This window comes from Schistosoma haematobium, chromosome 2 (genome assembly GCF_000699445.3).
Source record: "Schistosoma haematobium chromosome 2, whole genome shotgun sequence".
Classification (NCBI taxonomy): domain Eukaryota; kingdom Metazoa; phylum Platyhelminthes; class Trematoda; order Strigeidida; family Schistosomatidae; genus Schistosoma; species Schistosoma haematobium.
This window is the reverse complement of record NC_067197.1, coordinates 6110128-6127464: the sequence shown is the minus strand read 5'-3', so window position 1 is coordinate 6127464 and position 17337 is coordinate 6110128. Positions and strand designations below refer to the sequence as shown.

General features: G+C 38.4%; 1 protein-coding gene across 2 annotated transcripts in view; it reads right to left on the bottom strand.

Annotated features, from left to right (window-relative positions):
* Window positions 1-7370: 7370 nt before the first annotated feature.
* SAMD4B_1 (Protein Smaug 2) overlaps window positions 7371-17337 on the bottom strand; it is a 30058-nt gene continuing 20091 nt past the window's right edge. Inside the window, exons 10-11 of one of the 2 annotated variants that reach the window (XM_051214197.1) lie at window positions 14837-15422; window positions 7371-10285 (exon numbers count right to left, since the gene is read on the bottom strand). In XM_051214197.1, the coding sequence (XP_051067346.1) occupies window positions 10263-10285; window positions 14837-15422 (609 nt within the window). In that variant the 3' untranslated portion in view covers window positions 7371-10262. Of the gene's footprint in view, window positions 10286-13481; window positions 15423-17337 lie in introns of those variants that run through there. The other variant, XM_051214198.1, reaches the window with a different exon arrangement.

The window sequence follows — 17337 nt, the reverse complement described above, 5'->3', positions numbered from 1 at the left end:
AAATCAAAATGGTCTCAAATGATTGTGAACAGAGTAGAAACAACTTTCGCTCAATGAATTACCGCATCTAGTGGCAATAAATAAACAGTTCTTCCCGATAATAACAAAATTATATTTGATAGACAAAAATGTGGTGTTTTCTTGTTTGTCTTCAGTATTCAGACTTCAGTAATAAGGATAGTAGGTTGGTGAACCTGTGTTAATAATGACAGATTGCCTTCTAGTGAAGGTCCAGCTTCTCCTTGAAAACATTCACTGGTGGTGCTGATATCACTTGTTCGGGTAAGGCGTCCCAGTCATTGACTACTCGATGAAGAAAAAGGGACCCCACTCTACGTTTATTAGATCGCGGTTTGTGAACCTTCTTGCTATGACCACGGAGATTTTTAGTGCTGGAAGGAGCAGGGAGATAAGACGTATTAACGCCCAAATCACAATTGAAGATACGAAATGCCAGTATGAGGTCACCTCACACCCTACGATACGACAAGGGGTAAAGGTTTAGGCGTTTTAAAAGCTCATCGTAAGGGAAGTCTAGAAAGACCCTTCACTAATTTCGTTCTCACACGCTGGACACGCTCAAGGGAGTTAGCATCCTTTACCAGACATGGGATAGCTGCTTGGATATAGTACTCCAAGTGTGGTCTTACATAGGTGGGATATAAAGTTCGGAACATTTTCTCGTCAAAAGATTTGAACGCTCGGCGAAGTGACCATAACGCACGGAAACATTTGACAGCAGCTGGGTTGCAATGCGTACTCTTTATGTTCTTGAACGCGTGGAAGAAATGTGCCATCAATAGTATACTGGTAACTATTACCGTGTACGATGTGCATGAGCACACTTTCTAGAAATAACTTCTAAGCCCCAACCTCAAGCCCATCTAATTAATTCGTTTAGGTCAGCTTGGAGATCCAAGTGATGAGCCTCATTTTTTATTGTTCTCCAGACTTTTATGTCATCCGAAAACAATAATGTCGACGACCTAAGTAACAGCGGTAACTTGTTAACGTAGAGAAGAAAGAGCAGAGGGCCTAAGATGATGCGTTGGGATACACCACTTTTGACCGGCTTTCAATCGGTTAGCGTTCCGTTGACCCTCACTCTCTGTCTGCGGTCACATAAGAAATTTCCTATCCACTCATGTACAGTACCTATTATTCCGAAGCTCGAGAGCTTCTACATAAGTCCCAAGTGTGAAACCTTGTTAAATGTTTAGCTAAAATCTATGAATATCACATCGACCGACAGACCGTTATCTAGGGATGATGTCCAATCCTCTCTCACAATAAGTAAGTTAGTCAAGCATGAACGCTTGTTACGAAATCCGTGTTGCTCAGGAGCTAACAGATTGTGTAAATCTATGTAGCTTAGCAACCTAACCCGAATTAACTTTTCAAGTAACTTAACGACTATGCTAGTTAGACTAACAGGCCGGTAGTTAGACACTATATGTCTCTGACCGTCCTTAAATATAGGACAAACCAGAGCGTCCTTCCAATCTCTAGGGAGTTGAGTGAGTGAAAGGGACATGTTGAAGCGTATCGCGAGCGGTTTTGAAATACTGTCCGCAAGAGATGGCAACAGCCGTGGATACAACCCTAACCTATTATTGTTAATCCGTATTTCCACTTTAACTTTCTCAACCGATTATAATTATGTAAAGCCATTATTCTAATAGTCTTCTGATTAATGCTAACATGTATTATCGTAATGTTATATTGATTATTACTCATAACATACTAACTCAATCGATACCAATAACCGGTTATCTATATCAATTAACTTTGATGGTTTATTAACAAGCTATAATAGCATTTACATGCTTCTGCGGAATAAACTTGTTTAAACATCAAGCTCTATCAAATATGATCTATAAATAACCTAAATATGCACTGACTAACAATGTAAGCAAGGACTAAATAGTTATCTGGAGCTAATTCTTAGTGTTTATTCGCTTAACACGTTCTGTTTTAAACTGTGCACTATCGAGTAATACCTTTTCTTCCAACCACTGCCTGTCTAATTTCCTGTTTTTGAGTTCCGTTGCCAAGCAACAAGGTGACACTACTCCAAAAACATACAGTGAGTTTAAGCTATAAGTTTTCTGCAATCATAAAGTCATTTCAGATGGCTCGTTCAATGACAACCACACAATTATCTGGATTCCTCCAGTTGTTCTGGTTCGAGCGAGTGACAAAAACGTCAACAGCACCAAGCAATCTGGAATTAATTACCATACTGTGTGTTTTATTCTGGATGGTTTTGGATCATTACTACTCCTCACGAATGGCGTTATATATGTCGTCTACTGAATAATCTAATCATCGAAAATATTCCAGGCGAGTTTCATGTTTTCCCTTTCCTGGTTAATTTACTGTGTTGTTAGCACCTCTTAACTAACATAGATTTTTTTGTTAGTCTGCTTGTATATAATTAGTGCGAGCCATTCTCAAGACTTTGTGTTGGAAATATTTAATGCTCTTATACTGCCATGAACTATTAAGAAAGCGTGTTATTTAAAAACATCTCTTAATTGTAGTTGCCTATGTCACACATTTATACATATTACTAGGTTAATGATGGCAGCTTATGGAAGGTTAATAACTCGACATATTCCTAACTGAAGTTCCATAAGTCATCTGAAATTCAAAAATATTTTTTTCATTCTGGCCATGTTTATTACCTCTAATTTGTCATATATCTCAACAACCTGCACGTTAACCTAGCCCGTCGATGCGTTGCATTATATCTCTATGTAGGTACTGTAGTACCACATTAGTATAATAACTAAACTCTCTGGCTATAAAAAGATTTAAAGTTAAATCTCCGGAACCTGTTACTAAAATTAACACTAGACGTATATTTTTGAATTAAAATTTATAATATAATTAGGCAGCTCGGATCCTTTAACGCTACAACCTTCTGCTATTTCAGAATCACATAAAACAACAATACCCATTGTTCCACTGGCTAATCCCCAATCAACACTATAACTAGTTAAACGTAATTGCTTCAGGATATCATCATAAAGCACTGTCATGACTTGACAATCACGTAATATGATTGATAAAACTGATGAAACTATTACCAGAATCGGTCAACAAATTGACTTATAATTATCATTGAACAGTGTTGTTTTATCGTTACCTTCATCGATTACAGATGATTACAGAATGTTTCTCTATCAGTTGCTCATTCAGTAAATATCTCAAATCCTTGTCAGTCTAATTGGAGGTTTAGCGACACAATCATGCATGCAAATAACCAGCATAAGCAGTCGAGCAATTCTCCTCCAAACCGAAAACACCAATGTCGAATTTACCCCAACACTGACTAGGGTTCAAGCCATAATCATAGACGTGAGTTGGGAGTGTGCTCCCCTTAGTCACAACTTATGTTCGACCTGATAATCACATGAGCATCACTCACTGTTAATTACCTTGTAAAAACTTAGTTAGCCAAATACATCTTGCAGCACCACATCACCTAGAAATGTGACACAGAGGCTTAGTTGATTTCAACAACTTTAATCACTATAACTCAATTAAATCGTATTCCGCCTTATGTTAAACTGCACCATCAGCCGGTAGGTATGAATGTAAATAAATAGTCTATGGCAAATCAGAACACTGAGTCTAGAGCATCTCTCTTACAAATACACTCATGTTTAACGAATCGCTCTTAGTTATCTGTCCGGACATTCCATAATTGTCACTTTTCATGCACTAAAAATCTTTTGATAACCATTCGTATCTATTAGTAGTATTACTAAATTCTATCACGGTCAAGTTAAAATGAGGTTGAGGAAATCTCCACATAACCAAATAAACCGTATGAAACTGACTAGAACACTAGTTTGAATTCTTCTCTACGGTCATACTTTTGTTCTCTCAGTTAGCCTACTAATACAGATGCAATTGAAAACCAACTCATATGAACAGGTTACCGGCATAAACGTTATTTAGTTTCATAATTAAAACCGAAGTTATTACCAATATTAACACTTCTACAATATTGAATTTTTTAAAAATTTCTAAACGCAAAATATGTACTGCTTATAAGTTAATCTAATAACACGCATATTACGGCGACTTATCAAAATATCTCTACACGGAATCATTTTATTCTTATTATCCCAATTTTGCCCAATTTTTCATTTTAGGCGTGTTAACCATGAGAGCAGATATTCTGAAATTATTACATGTATTTGCCTATTAGATGCTGCCGCCTTTTTGATTTATCTTTCAGTCTGCCTGAACCCAAAGGATTCTTATTATTATTGGAAACCTCCGGCGCGCGGCAATCACATTCAGTTTGCTATCGAACCAATATCACGTCAATTCTGGTGGGAGAGTGGTGTAGTGGCATTGGACCATAACCACACAATCCTCAAAGCTAAACACGAGACTACTCGGAAAATAGATATTCAATATTTAACGCGGAGAAATACCTAACGATGGAGAGGGCAGGAACAAGGAATCGAGTTAATTGGAGTTGATCGAATGGCATGGCTCGACCTTGCAGGCGTGGTCCTTGTTGAATGTTACCTTATATCTTCTATTCATATTAAATATATTGTTCTTTCTCTAGCCTAAGCTTGTTCTACATCATGTATTGGTGATTGTTGCGATACGATGATTTGGTATAGACGATTGTATGAGTTCCACGTAAGATCTTATGGATTAGTCAGTTATATCATGACAAGTCTACAATTTTAGGATTAGGTCTATTATTAGAGCAGTACTAATATAGTAGACCATAATTCTACAACCCGTCAGGGCCCAGTATCTTAAATGTTTGAGGTTAGTGACCAATAGAACAACAGATTCCTCAGTCACATATACAGATTCAATGGATGGCATCTCGATGTGATTGGGACAAGTATTTGTAACAATACACATAGAGTAGACTTCGCTAAAATAGTTTGAAAAAGTCTCAGCTTTTGCCCGATCTGATTCAGCCAGTAAATCTGAGTTTTCGTGTAACAGCAATAAGAGAACACCATCACTATTTATTGTTCGCCGTTTAACATACTAAAAGGATCGTTTCGGACAAGCACGGCTATCATATGCCAACTGTCGTTCGTAAGTAGTACGGAATTTAGCTATGGTCCTTTTACATAGATTCCGGATTTTTTGGTATTCATACTTGAATGATGCGTGTCCTGTCGACGGGAATAAGTCCCAGAAGTGTTTCCTACGCTTCAACAGCTTCCGGCTTTTCTTAATAAACCATGGAGGGCAATGTGATAGCTTACCTGTTGACCTTGGGATAAACGGTGATGTTACGGACTCAAATTCAGCATTAAATGTATTCCATTCGTCTTCGATCGATCCATCCGCGTCGACCGACCAGTCAGTCGAGATAGCACAGTCTCTGATTGCCGGAATATTAGCTCGCCAGATATGGGGACGGGGTGGGGCAGATACAAATTGTATACCATGTGTCCTAAACTTAGTGAGGTACAACGTGATCAGTATTCACTAGTGAGGGAGGGTGCCGAATGTCGATGACATCCTCACAGCGGTGTGTGAGGACAAGGTCCAGCAATGACGGGTCATATTCCAAGTCAATATGTGTCGGTTTTGCGATGCATTGTACAAGTGCACGCTGAATAATGGTTAATAGAAGGTCGCTATCGAACCCCCCACCTGGAGCTGTAAGCTCTATTCAGTTGATATACGGTGCGTTGACGTCCCCAGTGATGGGACAACGTTCTGCCGTACTCCAAGAACAGGCGTGTCTTAAGATAAAGTCGTCAGCAAGACAAAACGGACTACGGTATATTCCCCCTATAGTCACCAACCCATTTCTAGATTTAATCTTACAACATGCTACCTCACATGTACCACTAGTATGCGCCTCCGATATGATTAATTGTATACGAAAGTGATCCCTAACGTATAGTATTATGCCTCCTCCCTATCACTTCTAATACAGATGTAACCTGCAATGATGGGATAACAATCTATATCTACGGTGAGCCAAGTTTCTGTAACGACAATTATATCGGGACTTAATTCATCCATCATCAAACTTAGGTCGAACGTTTTATTTCGAAGACTACGGGCGTTCGTGTAGCATACTTTTAAGATGCTTTAGGAATCATTCGTTCTACCCATACAGGCCTCGGAAGCATTGGCTCCCAAGATCTGACTACCCGAAAACCCTTAATCGTAAGGTTCGTTTCGCCATATAGCATTCGAGTTCTTAACTCCGTACTAGCATTCTTCCACTTGGTTCGATCCACAAGTGATATGTACCACTGAAACTTATTCAAGCAGCACATTTCTGACTACAGATTTTACTAACTACAGACGATCTGCATGTCTTTTATTAAGGTCATTGTCTTTCGACTCTTCTAGATTCCAAATAAATAAACTAGGATATGGTTTAGCTTCTTTTGAAATTGTGTTCACGGCTTTCAGTCGTGATGCTAGATCCTGCGCATTAACTGCTGGCACCTTACGATTAGTTTTTACTGGAACAGAGTCATGGGAGTCGAGTGCGTGACTCACAACAATGTTTGACGGGGTTTTACTTTAAGACTCTGGCGGAAAAGTCTGTAGAATTATGGTCTACTATATTAGTACTGCTCTAATAATAGACCTAATCCTAAAATTGTAGACTTGTCATGATATAACTGACTAATCCATAAGATCTTACGTGGAACTCATACAATCGTCTATACCAAATCATCGTATCGCAACAATCACCAATACATGATGTAGAACAAGCTTAGGCTAGAGAAAGAACAATATATTTAATATGAATAGAAGATATAAGGTAACATTCAACAAGGACCACGCCTGCAAGGTCGAGCCATGCCATTCGATCAACTCCAATTAACTCGATTCCTTGTTCCTGCCCTCTCCATCGTTAGGTATTTCTCCGCGTTAAATATTGAATATCTATTTTCCGAGTAGTCTCGTGTTTAGCTTTGAGGATTGTGTGGTTATGGTCCAATGCCATTACAAATACACAAAGCACTTATCAAGTTAACAGACATTAATTTTAGCTATCAATCCTATTCTTCTACGTTTACAATGAGAGTTGGGCTTTGAGTACCTTTTATATGCAATCCGGCTTAGACGGGTGCACATCTTATGGAACCACTTATTACACACATAACATTACATCCCTTCCTCCACAGGGAATAAGCAACATGCTTGTCCACATTTATGAGCAGAGCTGGTCATCTTGAAGTTTAACTACAATGGTGACACAAACAGGATACGTAAAAGAATTCTCAAACGTTGACTAAATAAATGAAGTATAAGTCGACCAAGTATGCTTTGATGAAATAAATACACAAAAGCAAAATCAAAACACTCAATACAATATCAATTTAACTGGAATAAATTCAAAAAAAGCGTAAATAGTACTTTTGATGCGTATTTTACGATCAAAACAGTTAAATTAAATCAACGACAAACAATATCACTGTCCTTTTAAATTGCGCGCAATCTGAGCTTCTTGTGAATTAATTTAGGTTTGTGTGTTTATTGCATCAAAAGAATACTTGGTCTGCTTTAACATGAATTATTTCGGTTAACGTTGGAAATCTTATTCAAATCCGTTTTGTAGTACTCATTTTTAATTTATCCTCACACTATTGATTACATTGTGTATTTTCATTGAATGTTTCACTCTTGCAATCCGTTTACAATGGTCGGCTGTACTTATAAACAGGGACAGCCAAATTGTTTCTTACCTGTGGAGAAACGAATGCAATGTAATGTGTAAAACAAGTTCCACAAGATATGTATCAGTTTAAGTCCCACCGCATACAATAGATTCTCGAAGCTTAACTCTCATTGGCTTCGTATATTTGCTGTTCGAGTCAAACACTTGACTGCGAATTATGGAAAAGGAAAATCTCCCGTGAAAAAATAAACAGTGAAATGTAACTGAATATTCGAGGTCGTGATTCTAAAGTGGTACTCGAAGACACGGATAAAACTGTCACAGTTCTAAATGGTCTCGATGTGGCTGTTCTGAGTGACCGGAAATAGACGACCGTGCGGAGACAAACAATAGGAAGAAAAGAAGTCCCAAACACTATCCGTCTGGTTGATAAATTTTTCAGTCAGTTAGTCGGCTACACAGTAGGATCAGGCACATATATTCATCGGTCTATGTTGATTATAACGTTTAGCATACAACACTGGGTGTAGCTAATATTATTGATGTCACAGGTATTCAGTGTTTGACAACGCTTCTACCAGTAACACCTAATGTATTTCGTTCCCACCAAGAGAAATCAAAAGACAGAGTCGAGGAGATCGGAAGAGTATATTTGGCGATGACCAATATATCGGAATTCTCTGATCTAATCTGGCTAGCGATTGCGGTTGATGCTGAGCACGGCGTCACCACACGTGATCTGGTGCGGAAGCATGACCCAGCGCCTTCAGCTAGATGAGTCCACTAAAACATATGGTCAGCATCCAATGTCGAAAACTTAGAGCTATTTATTTTGGGGATTTATTTACCGCTACATTACTTAAAAAAGAATGTGTTCCATCATTCAGTGTAGGGAAAAGGATATGTAGCGTGGACACAGGAATGTAGATAACCCTAACTTCTTACTGGATTTAGTGGAAGGTTATTTACAAATTCCTGTCCTTTACGGATTCACTTGGACTTAAAGAGCGCACATTTGCATGCCTGGATGAAATACCTCTCACACTCGTTAAACTGTCATATAGCGAGAAATGAACACGGTTCACTTAGTCACGAAATTCTTTAGGTTGTTCTGTGAAAAGCGACCAGTCATCTGATACCATCCGTTAAAATAGAGAATTTATCAAAGTCTGAAGAGTTTTGTCAATAGTTCTCTGAATTATGTAGTCTGTCTCCGAACATTTCGAGCGAGACTCCACAATCACGCGGTTTGGTAATCTTGCAAGGCAGTGTACAGTGAGACGCATGGTTTCTGTACATGTAGTCAAGGTACTTATACTACTTAGTTTAGTTGGCACTCAGAGCTGCTGTTCACAATTTCCAGTCCTCTGATCTGTAAACGGCCAAAAAGGACTTTGAACGACTAATACACTGAACTTTGTGGACCTTCTGTAGGATTTAAGGGATTCAGAAATATCCGCTCGTTCTTCAACGGACGTTCATGGCACACAATAATTCACGACAACAATGTTGCTTGAGCACTTTCTGAAGAGTTTCAGGTTATTGTCCATTTATGATAAATCTAGACGTTTTTGTAATCAATTGCTTGTCACCTGATGCTTGTTGAATATCTTCCTTTTTTTCTGGTAGACCTCGAATAGCACTAAGTAAACAACTTATTAGTCCATCGTAAATAGCATGGGATTACCAATTACGCTCTGTTCTCTTATCAACTGGGAATGGCCATTAGCTTGTTCGATATCTTCAACGCAGAACTCAGAACTAGTAATTGACAGGCACCCAAGGTTAGCCTTCTGTGAAATTATCTGGCTGATGATGTGTCCCGTGACCACTTAAATGATTCTGTTATCGCCCAGTGTTAAAGTTAATCCTGCTGATGTAGTCGCTGAATGCGATGTGTGTCTTAAGCACTAACGAACGCAAAAATAGCCAAAGAGAAACTTTGAGAAGCTAGATATACCTGTATGTCTGTATTTTTTTTGGCATACAAATGCATATATATTCACGTAAACATTGGGTAGAGGAAAGGGACAAGAATAATATTTTAAAGGACCCGCCTTAACAAATTAAAACAAGTAACTTTCCAAACCAAGTGAGGGACACACACAGTGCAGAATATCTAAAGTTAGAAACAAATAAATGATTAGTAATAAATGTCGATACCAGCCGACAAAATCATTTACTAAAATTGGACATTTGCAAGCGATAATGATAAACTAAAAAAGATTGACAAGCGCATTTTGCAAAATCCTGGGACGACTTATTGTAAAGTAATAAGAATAACAGTGACAATAGGCATAATAATAATAACACTTGAAGAAATAAAATAATGATAAGTTAGACTCTTTAATATCATAAAGGAGCACAAGTAGTACTAGGTTACAACAATGAATAACAGAAAAAAATGATATCATTGCAAAGATAGATAAAAAGAAAACAATTACGATAATTCAACTTAAAACAGATTTAGAACACAAACTGACAAGGATGAAAAGCGTATTAAAAGAGATTATAGTTCAAAAAATGAATAATTGATTATATAGTAAATGGCATCAACTTAACCTAGACGAAAACGTAGGTATTTATCTAATATCCAGTAGGACAGCTTCATTTAATCTGTCACAGAATCGAAACCTAAACGAAAAAGAAGGAAAATATACGCATACAAAAGTAAACAGAACAATAAAGAAGACCATATGAGTGATACGTATAATAAGAATACAAACTGCTAATACTCGATTCTAATTGTGAATACAGGGCGTTCGTGGTTGCTGCCATGATTTAGTGATTAGAATGGCTTGTCGTAGTTAAATGTTCAACCCTTGTTAGGTTTTGGAACATGAACGCGCAGACGCTGAACTGTGGAGGCTGCAATCATTAATTTCATTTTAGTGTCCATAATCGAAAAACGTATTACCGAGGAATAAAGAACAGATGATCTTTAGCTTAAATATTATTGGTTGAGAACAAGTTTATTTCAAACTGTCGATAGAACTGTCAACTTTAAACGGTGTTCTTCATCTCTATACGGTTTCTCTAGCTTTGTTTTGTTCAGAAAATACCAAAGGAAATCGCTTTTTCAACACTTAAAAATTCAGGGATTAGTCACTTGCCTAAAAGCTCAACTATTGACTTATAGTAAACAGATAATAAGCTCGATTTAGAGAACAGATAGAAAAGTCCGGTCTCCCGAATTTCTCGAGTCAACGCAATAGTGTTTAAACTATGTTTCCCTCTAGAAATGACTGCATTTTGTGGCCCGCTATTTTGACGCCAATTAAATAGGACGATGATGTCGACGGGCTCATCACTTTAGTCGCCCTAGATCCGACGCCAGCTAGGTCGTTTCGGATTGTTATTGAATACATATATTTTGTGCACTCCTTGATCTGGACAGACAATCAGAGGAACGAAGCGAAGAAGGCATGTTGGCCAACTCCGCCTAATCAAGCGTTAATCGATATTTATATTCACACAGTTACAGATATATGATGAATAGGATAAAAAGTGCACAAATACACTTACATAAAAACAGTCAAGGTTGCTAAGCGAATGATTAACAAGGTCAAAATGTGACTCAAGATGAATGAATAAATTGGCCTGTCCGGAAGCTACAATGAGCTACGCGGGTTTAACATAGGACTACAGTTTGCCTATAAAAACACAAGTATAATTTGTAGCTGCAAAACGTGAACTTTGAAATTATAGGATACTCTCAGGTCACTAGCATTTAATAATAAGTAACCAGGAAGCATTTCTTAAGTATGGTAGATGTTAGCGGAATATAGATTGAATTAAAGCACGTTCTGTGCACAATTGTGTTGATGAACGCTGATTGGCCACTTCTTATCCAATCAGCGCTAGTGGATGCTCGAAGAAGACTCTAGAATCTTCTCATGTAAAAATTATAAATACACTAACGTTTTTCTTATTGTGCTTTTTACTTCCATCTACCCTCGTTATTTGGAATATAATTTCGTTCCTGTTCAACCGTGTTCTGATTTGGGGACTTGTCGAGTGAATTGATGTCCAAGAATACTAAGCAATAGGAATAGCTGGGTCGTAATAAGAGAAATTCTTGCAACAGAACACCCGAATGAGCAATACAGAGCTTAAACGTTAATGGCTGGATAGGAACGGCAATCGGACTGAAGAGGCTGTAAACATTTACCAGATGTGACTGAGACACGTGTTACGCATGCTTAAGCACCGCCAAGTACTACTTGACGCACAGTACTGTGTGGTGAAGTAATAAGTTGGATAGAAGCTTATAATGTGACAAGTTGTCAGTATAGGTTTCAGAACATGTCTATCAACAAAATGGGCTGTAAGGTTAAGCCATAATGACTTGTGGATAGATAACACAAACAGTTACTTTAATGAATTTCAGGAAAATTTAAAGCCTAATTATATTTACTAAAATATGATTGACTAACACGATTGCAACATCATGAGACGATACATTAATCTTTTACTGTTATGTCAACGGTCTGGACCACACAAATTACAGAGCTACAACAGATAATTTTAAATTGTAGATCTATTGGAAATTTTAACATTTCAACTATTATTTCTCTATATATAATAAAACCGTCAGGATTATTATTTATCCAATAATTCATCAATAACCAGTAACAGCCTACTGTGGGAGAGAACAAACCAGGTTCCAGCTGAGGAGGATATTAGGAAAAGACGATGGAAGTGGATAGGACATACATTACGGAAATCACCAAACCGCATCACGAGGTAAGCTTACTTACTTACTTACGCCTGTTACTCCTCGTGAAGGAGCATAGGCCAACCACCAGCATTCTCCATCCAACCCTGTCCCAAACAATCCTTTCCAGCTCCTTCCAGTTGTAATTCATCATTTTCACATCTACTTCTATTATCAGACGTAATGTGTTCTTTGGCCTTCCTCTTTTACGCTTCCCTTCAGGATTCCAAGTTAGGGCTTGCCTCGTGATGCAGTTTGACGATCTGCGTAATGTATGTCCTATCCATTTCCATCGTCTTTTCCTAATTTCTTCTTCAGCTGGAAGTTGGTTTGTTCTCTCCCACAGAAGGCTATTGCTGATGGTATCCGGCCAATGGATGTTGAGTATCTTGAGAAGACAGCTATTTATAAATACTTGTACTTTCTTGATTGTGGTTGTTGTAGTTCTCCAAGTTTCAGCTCCATACACCAGAACTGTCTTGACGTTCGTATTGAAGATTCTCACTTTGATATTGGTTGAAAGTTGTTTTGAGTTCCATATGTTCTTCAATTGTAGGAATGCGACCCTTGCTTTGCAAATCCTCGTCTTTACGTCTGCATCTGAGCCTCCTTGTTCATCGATGATGCTTCCCAGGTATGTGAAGGATTCTACATCTTCCAGAGTTTCGCCATCAAGAGTGATTGGATTGCTGTTTTCCGCTTTGAATTTGAGGACCTTGGTTTTCCCTTTGTGTATGCTGAGGCCTACTGATGCAGAGACTGCTGCTACATTGGCTGTCTTTATCTGCATCTGTTCGCGTGTATGCGATAGGAGGGCTAGGTCATCTGCGAAGTTCAGATGTCGAGGTCTTCATAATCCAGTCGACCACCAGAAGAAAGAGGAAGGGAGAGAGTAAACAGCCTTGTCTGACTCCGGTCCTTACTTGGAATGCATCTGTCAGCTGTCCTCCATGCACGACCTTGCACTGTAGTCCGTCGTATGAGTTCCGGATAATATTGACAATCTTCTCAGGAACTCCGTAGTGTCGAAGAAGTTTCCATAATGTCCTCCTATCTACACTGTCAAATGCCTTTTCATAATCTATGAAGTTGATGTATAGTGACGAGTTCCACTCAACTGATTGTTCGACGATGATCCGTAGTGTCACAATTTGGTCTGTGCACGATCGATCCTCACGGAATCCAGCTTGTTGATCTCGAATTTGGACGTCTACTGCATCCTTCATCCGGTTCAGCAACACTCTGTTGAAGACCTTCCCTGGTATTGACAGTAGTGTAATGCCTCTGTGGTTTTCACATTTGCTCAGATCTCCTTTCTTTGGAATCTTGACGAGGTGTTCTTCTTTCCAGTCCACCAGCACTTGTTCCCCCTCCCAAATCTTTTTGAATAGAAGGTAAAGCATGCTTGTGGTTACTTCGACGTCTGATTTCAGTGCTTCAGCTGGTATGTTGTCGGGTCCTGCTGCTTTCCCGCTCTTGATTTGTCTGATGGTCATTCTGATTTCTTCCGTCGTTGGTGGGTTGACATCTATAGGAAGATCTGTGTGTGCTGCTTCGATGTCCACTGGATTCATTGGAGCCAGCCTATTCAGGAGTTCCTCGAAGTATTCTACCCATCTGTTCCGCTGTTGTTGAATTTCAGTGATTGGCTTGCCTTCTTTGTCTTTGACCGGTCTCTCTGGTTTACTGTATTTCCCTGATAGTTTCTTCGTTGTATCGTAAAGCTGTTTCATATTTCCTTCTCTAACAGCTTTTTCTGCCGTCGTTGCCGTCGGCTCTAATGCTCCTCTTCACTTGCTTGTTTGCTTCCATGTATTCAGCTTGTGCTTGGACTTTCTCTGCTCGTGTTCGGCTGTTGTTTATTGCTGCCTTCTTGTTCTTCCTTTCTTTGATCTTGTCCAGTGTTTCTATAGAGATCCACTCCTTATGATGGTGTTTCTTTAGGCCCAGAACCTCTTGCATGGAATACTGAAGGGAAGCGGAAAAGAAGGCCAGAGAACACAATGCGTCGGGAATCGGAAGTATACATGAAAAAATGAATAGCAGCTGGAAAGGATAGTCCAGGGCAGAGTTAGATGGAGAATGCTGGTGGGCGGCTATGCTCTTCCTCGAGGGGCAACAGGCATAAGCAATAATTGGTTAACACATACGCAAAACGTTTTCTGATTAAATGAACGAATAAAAAACTAACAAACTTAATGTGTAGACGAAACTGGTTGACACTTATCAGCAATAAGTGTATTTAGCTATGGAAGGTATTATTCAGTGAGTGTGATTCAAAAACGGATTACCTATCCAACGGTATTCCAATGATTTCATAGAGATACTATATTATCAGTTTGGCACTAATTTTAACTCTGGTCTTTTAAACTAACAAAATAAACGGTGTATCTTAGGAGATACTTAATCATAACATAGAACAAGATTGAAAAAAAAGCATTACAAAAATATACAAGAGAAATTCATACCTCCAATAGCATGTTCCGTTACTTTACGCGTGAGTAGATCTAAATCTCGATTAATTCGATCATTTGACGAATCTGATGGATCTCCGATCATGTTATTCTCTGCAGTTGCGATATAATTATCCACAAACACTAACAAATCATTATTACTACTATTATTATCATTGGTATTATCATTATTTAAATCATAAATATTATGCATACATTGAGGCATTTCATGATATTCGGTTTGTCTTCGATTAATTTGATGTGAATAGGGATCAGTCGACCAACAACTAATCCCAGGAAGTTTTGAGTCGGTTTGTTGTGATGAACTTATTGTTGTTGAACAGTTAGAATGACAAACACTTTGTGAAGGACTCTCTCCAAATGATGAACCAAATGTATGATAAACATTTCCAATTACGATAGGATTAGGAATACATGGGATTGATGGATAATTTGAAGTTAGGAAACTTCCAGAATTTTCGCAATAATTAGGAAAAATATGTTGATGCAAGCTTTTTAAATGATTCGGTGAACTTAAAGGCAACAATGTATGAGGTGTGGTTGCTTTATTAGTAGGTGTGCATAAGCATGAACTATAAGTCTATATTAACACAATAAATAAGTATAAAACAGTAAGAATTACGTTTATGAAGAAAAAACAATTGGAAATAGCAAAGTTCAAACTCTACCTAACAAAATTCGAACATACACAGTACTATGAAAATAAGAGATTATTCTATTTTTATTAGGATAGGAGTTTTGTGGAGATTGTTAATTTTTATGCCACATATTAACTTGGATAATCATTGGAAACCAGGTGGGACAGGACATTTGCTTTTTATTTAAACTAGAAATATGAACTATTAAGATGCTAAGTCAGTGGTCTAGATGTAACACGAATTTTGTGAACAGTGAGTTTTGAGTTTGACTCCTGATGGAGAAATGGGTATGCAATGGTGCGATGTAGTGCTTTTTGTTTTTCAATGGTTTTCTAGAAAAAGTCAACCTGAGGTGTAACCTAAAAAGACTATGTATTTGTTATAATGTCAACAGTTGGTGTACCTTAAAAATGCGTGAAAAAACTTCGAAATATAAAATTGTTACTAGTATAGGGGAGAAGGTGAAGATTATAGAACTTATATAATATAAATCACGAAACCATATGCTAATAATCATCAAGTGCCCATTAATGACTAGCTTCAAAATGTGGTTCCTGGAGGTCTGGTAATAAGTCATGGACTAGTGGGGTCTAGTCATGAGTTGTCGTGAGTTATCTACGAGATATTTATTTGTTTGAACACATAAATATTGGCACAAGGGGGAACCAGACACATATGCGCCACACAATATTAATGAGAATGGGAAGAGATGAAGAATGCAAGGTGTGTGTAAAAAGGAAAAAAAGAATAATAACAACCACAAATTAATGTGTGGTAGTGAAATAATATAATAATGAGGGAAACAGAAAGATACAACCAGAAAGAATTCTTTCAGTTAAAAAAGTTACGGTCACTTTTTATGAAGAAAGCAAAAGAAGGTTATAGCAGGATCGCCACTGGTTTCTATTCTGAACCATATCTGATAACATCTCTAGCTGTGTTGCACCATCTCTAGGACCCCAGCCAGGGAGTCGTGAAGGACCAACACAAGCCAGCCCTTTGCAGCTTTTTTTCATACCACGATACTATGTCATACACTGACCACCTCTCCGCTTTTTCCAACCAGTACCAGAGTCGGCAAATAATGCACGACGAGGAATTTTCTGGGACGACATTCGTAGAAAATGTCCAAGCCACCGAAGTCGATGTTTCAAGATGGTGACACCAATTGGATTATCATCTCTGCGCCCGAACACACGATGCCGAACCTCTGCATTACTAACATGGTTTAGTGCGGACTGCATGACTTGGGCATTATCGCACAGTAAGACAATATCATCCGCATACTCAAGGTCAAGAAGTCTATCTCCAGTCAACAGATCCACACCGCCATTAATTACATCCATCAGAGCTGTTTCCAGAATGTCATCGATGGCAAAGTTGAAGAGGAATGGTGAGATTGTGCAATCCTGTCTTACACCACTGCTTGAATGGAACAATGGAGAAAGGTGGTTGTATGTCCTCACTCTACCTGAGGTGTTTGTTAATAGGGCTTTTAGGATGTTAATAAACTTTTCAGGCACATCCTTCTTCAATAGACAATCCCAGGGAACAGTCTTGTCCAACGAATAGAAGACAGCCCATCCACGACAGACAAAGGAAAATGGTTGCACACTCTCATAAATTCATTGGGGTTAGGCACATATGCCAACAGGTACCGGATAAATTGTTCGGAGGTTAAGTGTTCACGCTCAAAACTGAAGGTCAGGAGTTCGATAGAAGAGGTTGGGGTCGCTAGATAAACATTGTTGTAGAGTCCTGTAATTTATTTATTTAAACACCTAAACATTGGTACAAGAGGCACCAAATACATATGCGCCACATAAGTAATTCAATTCATGTGACGGCTAGGATACT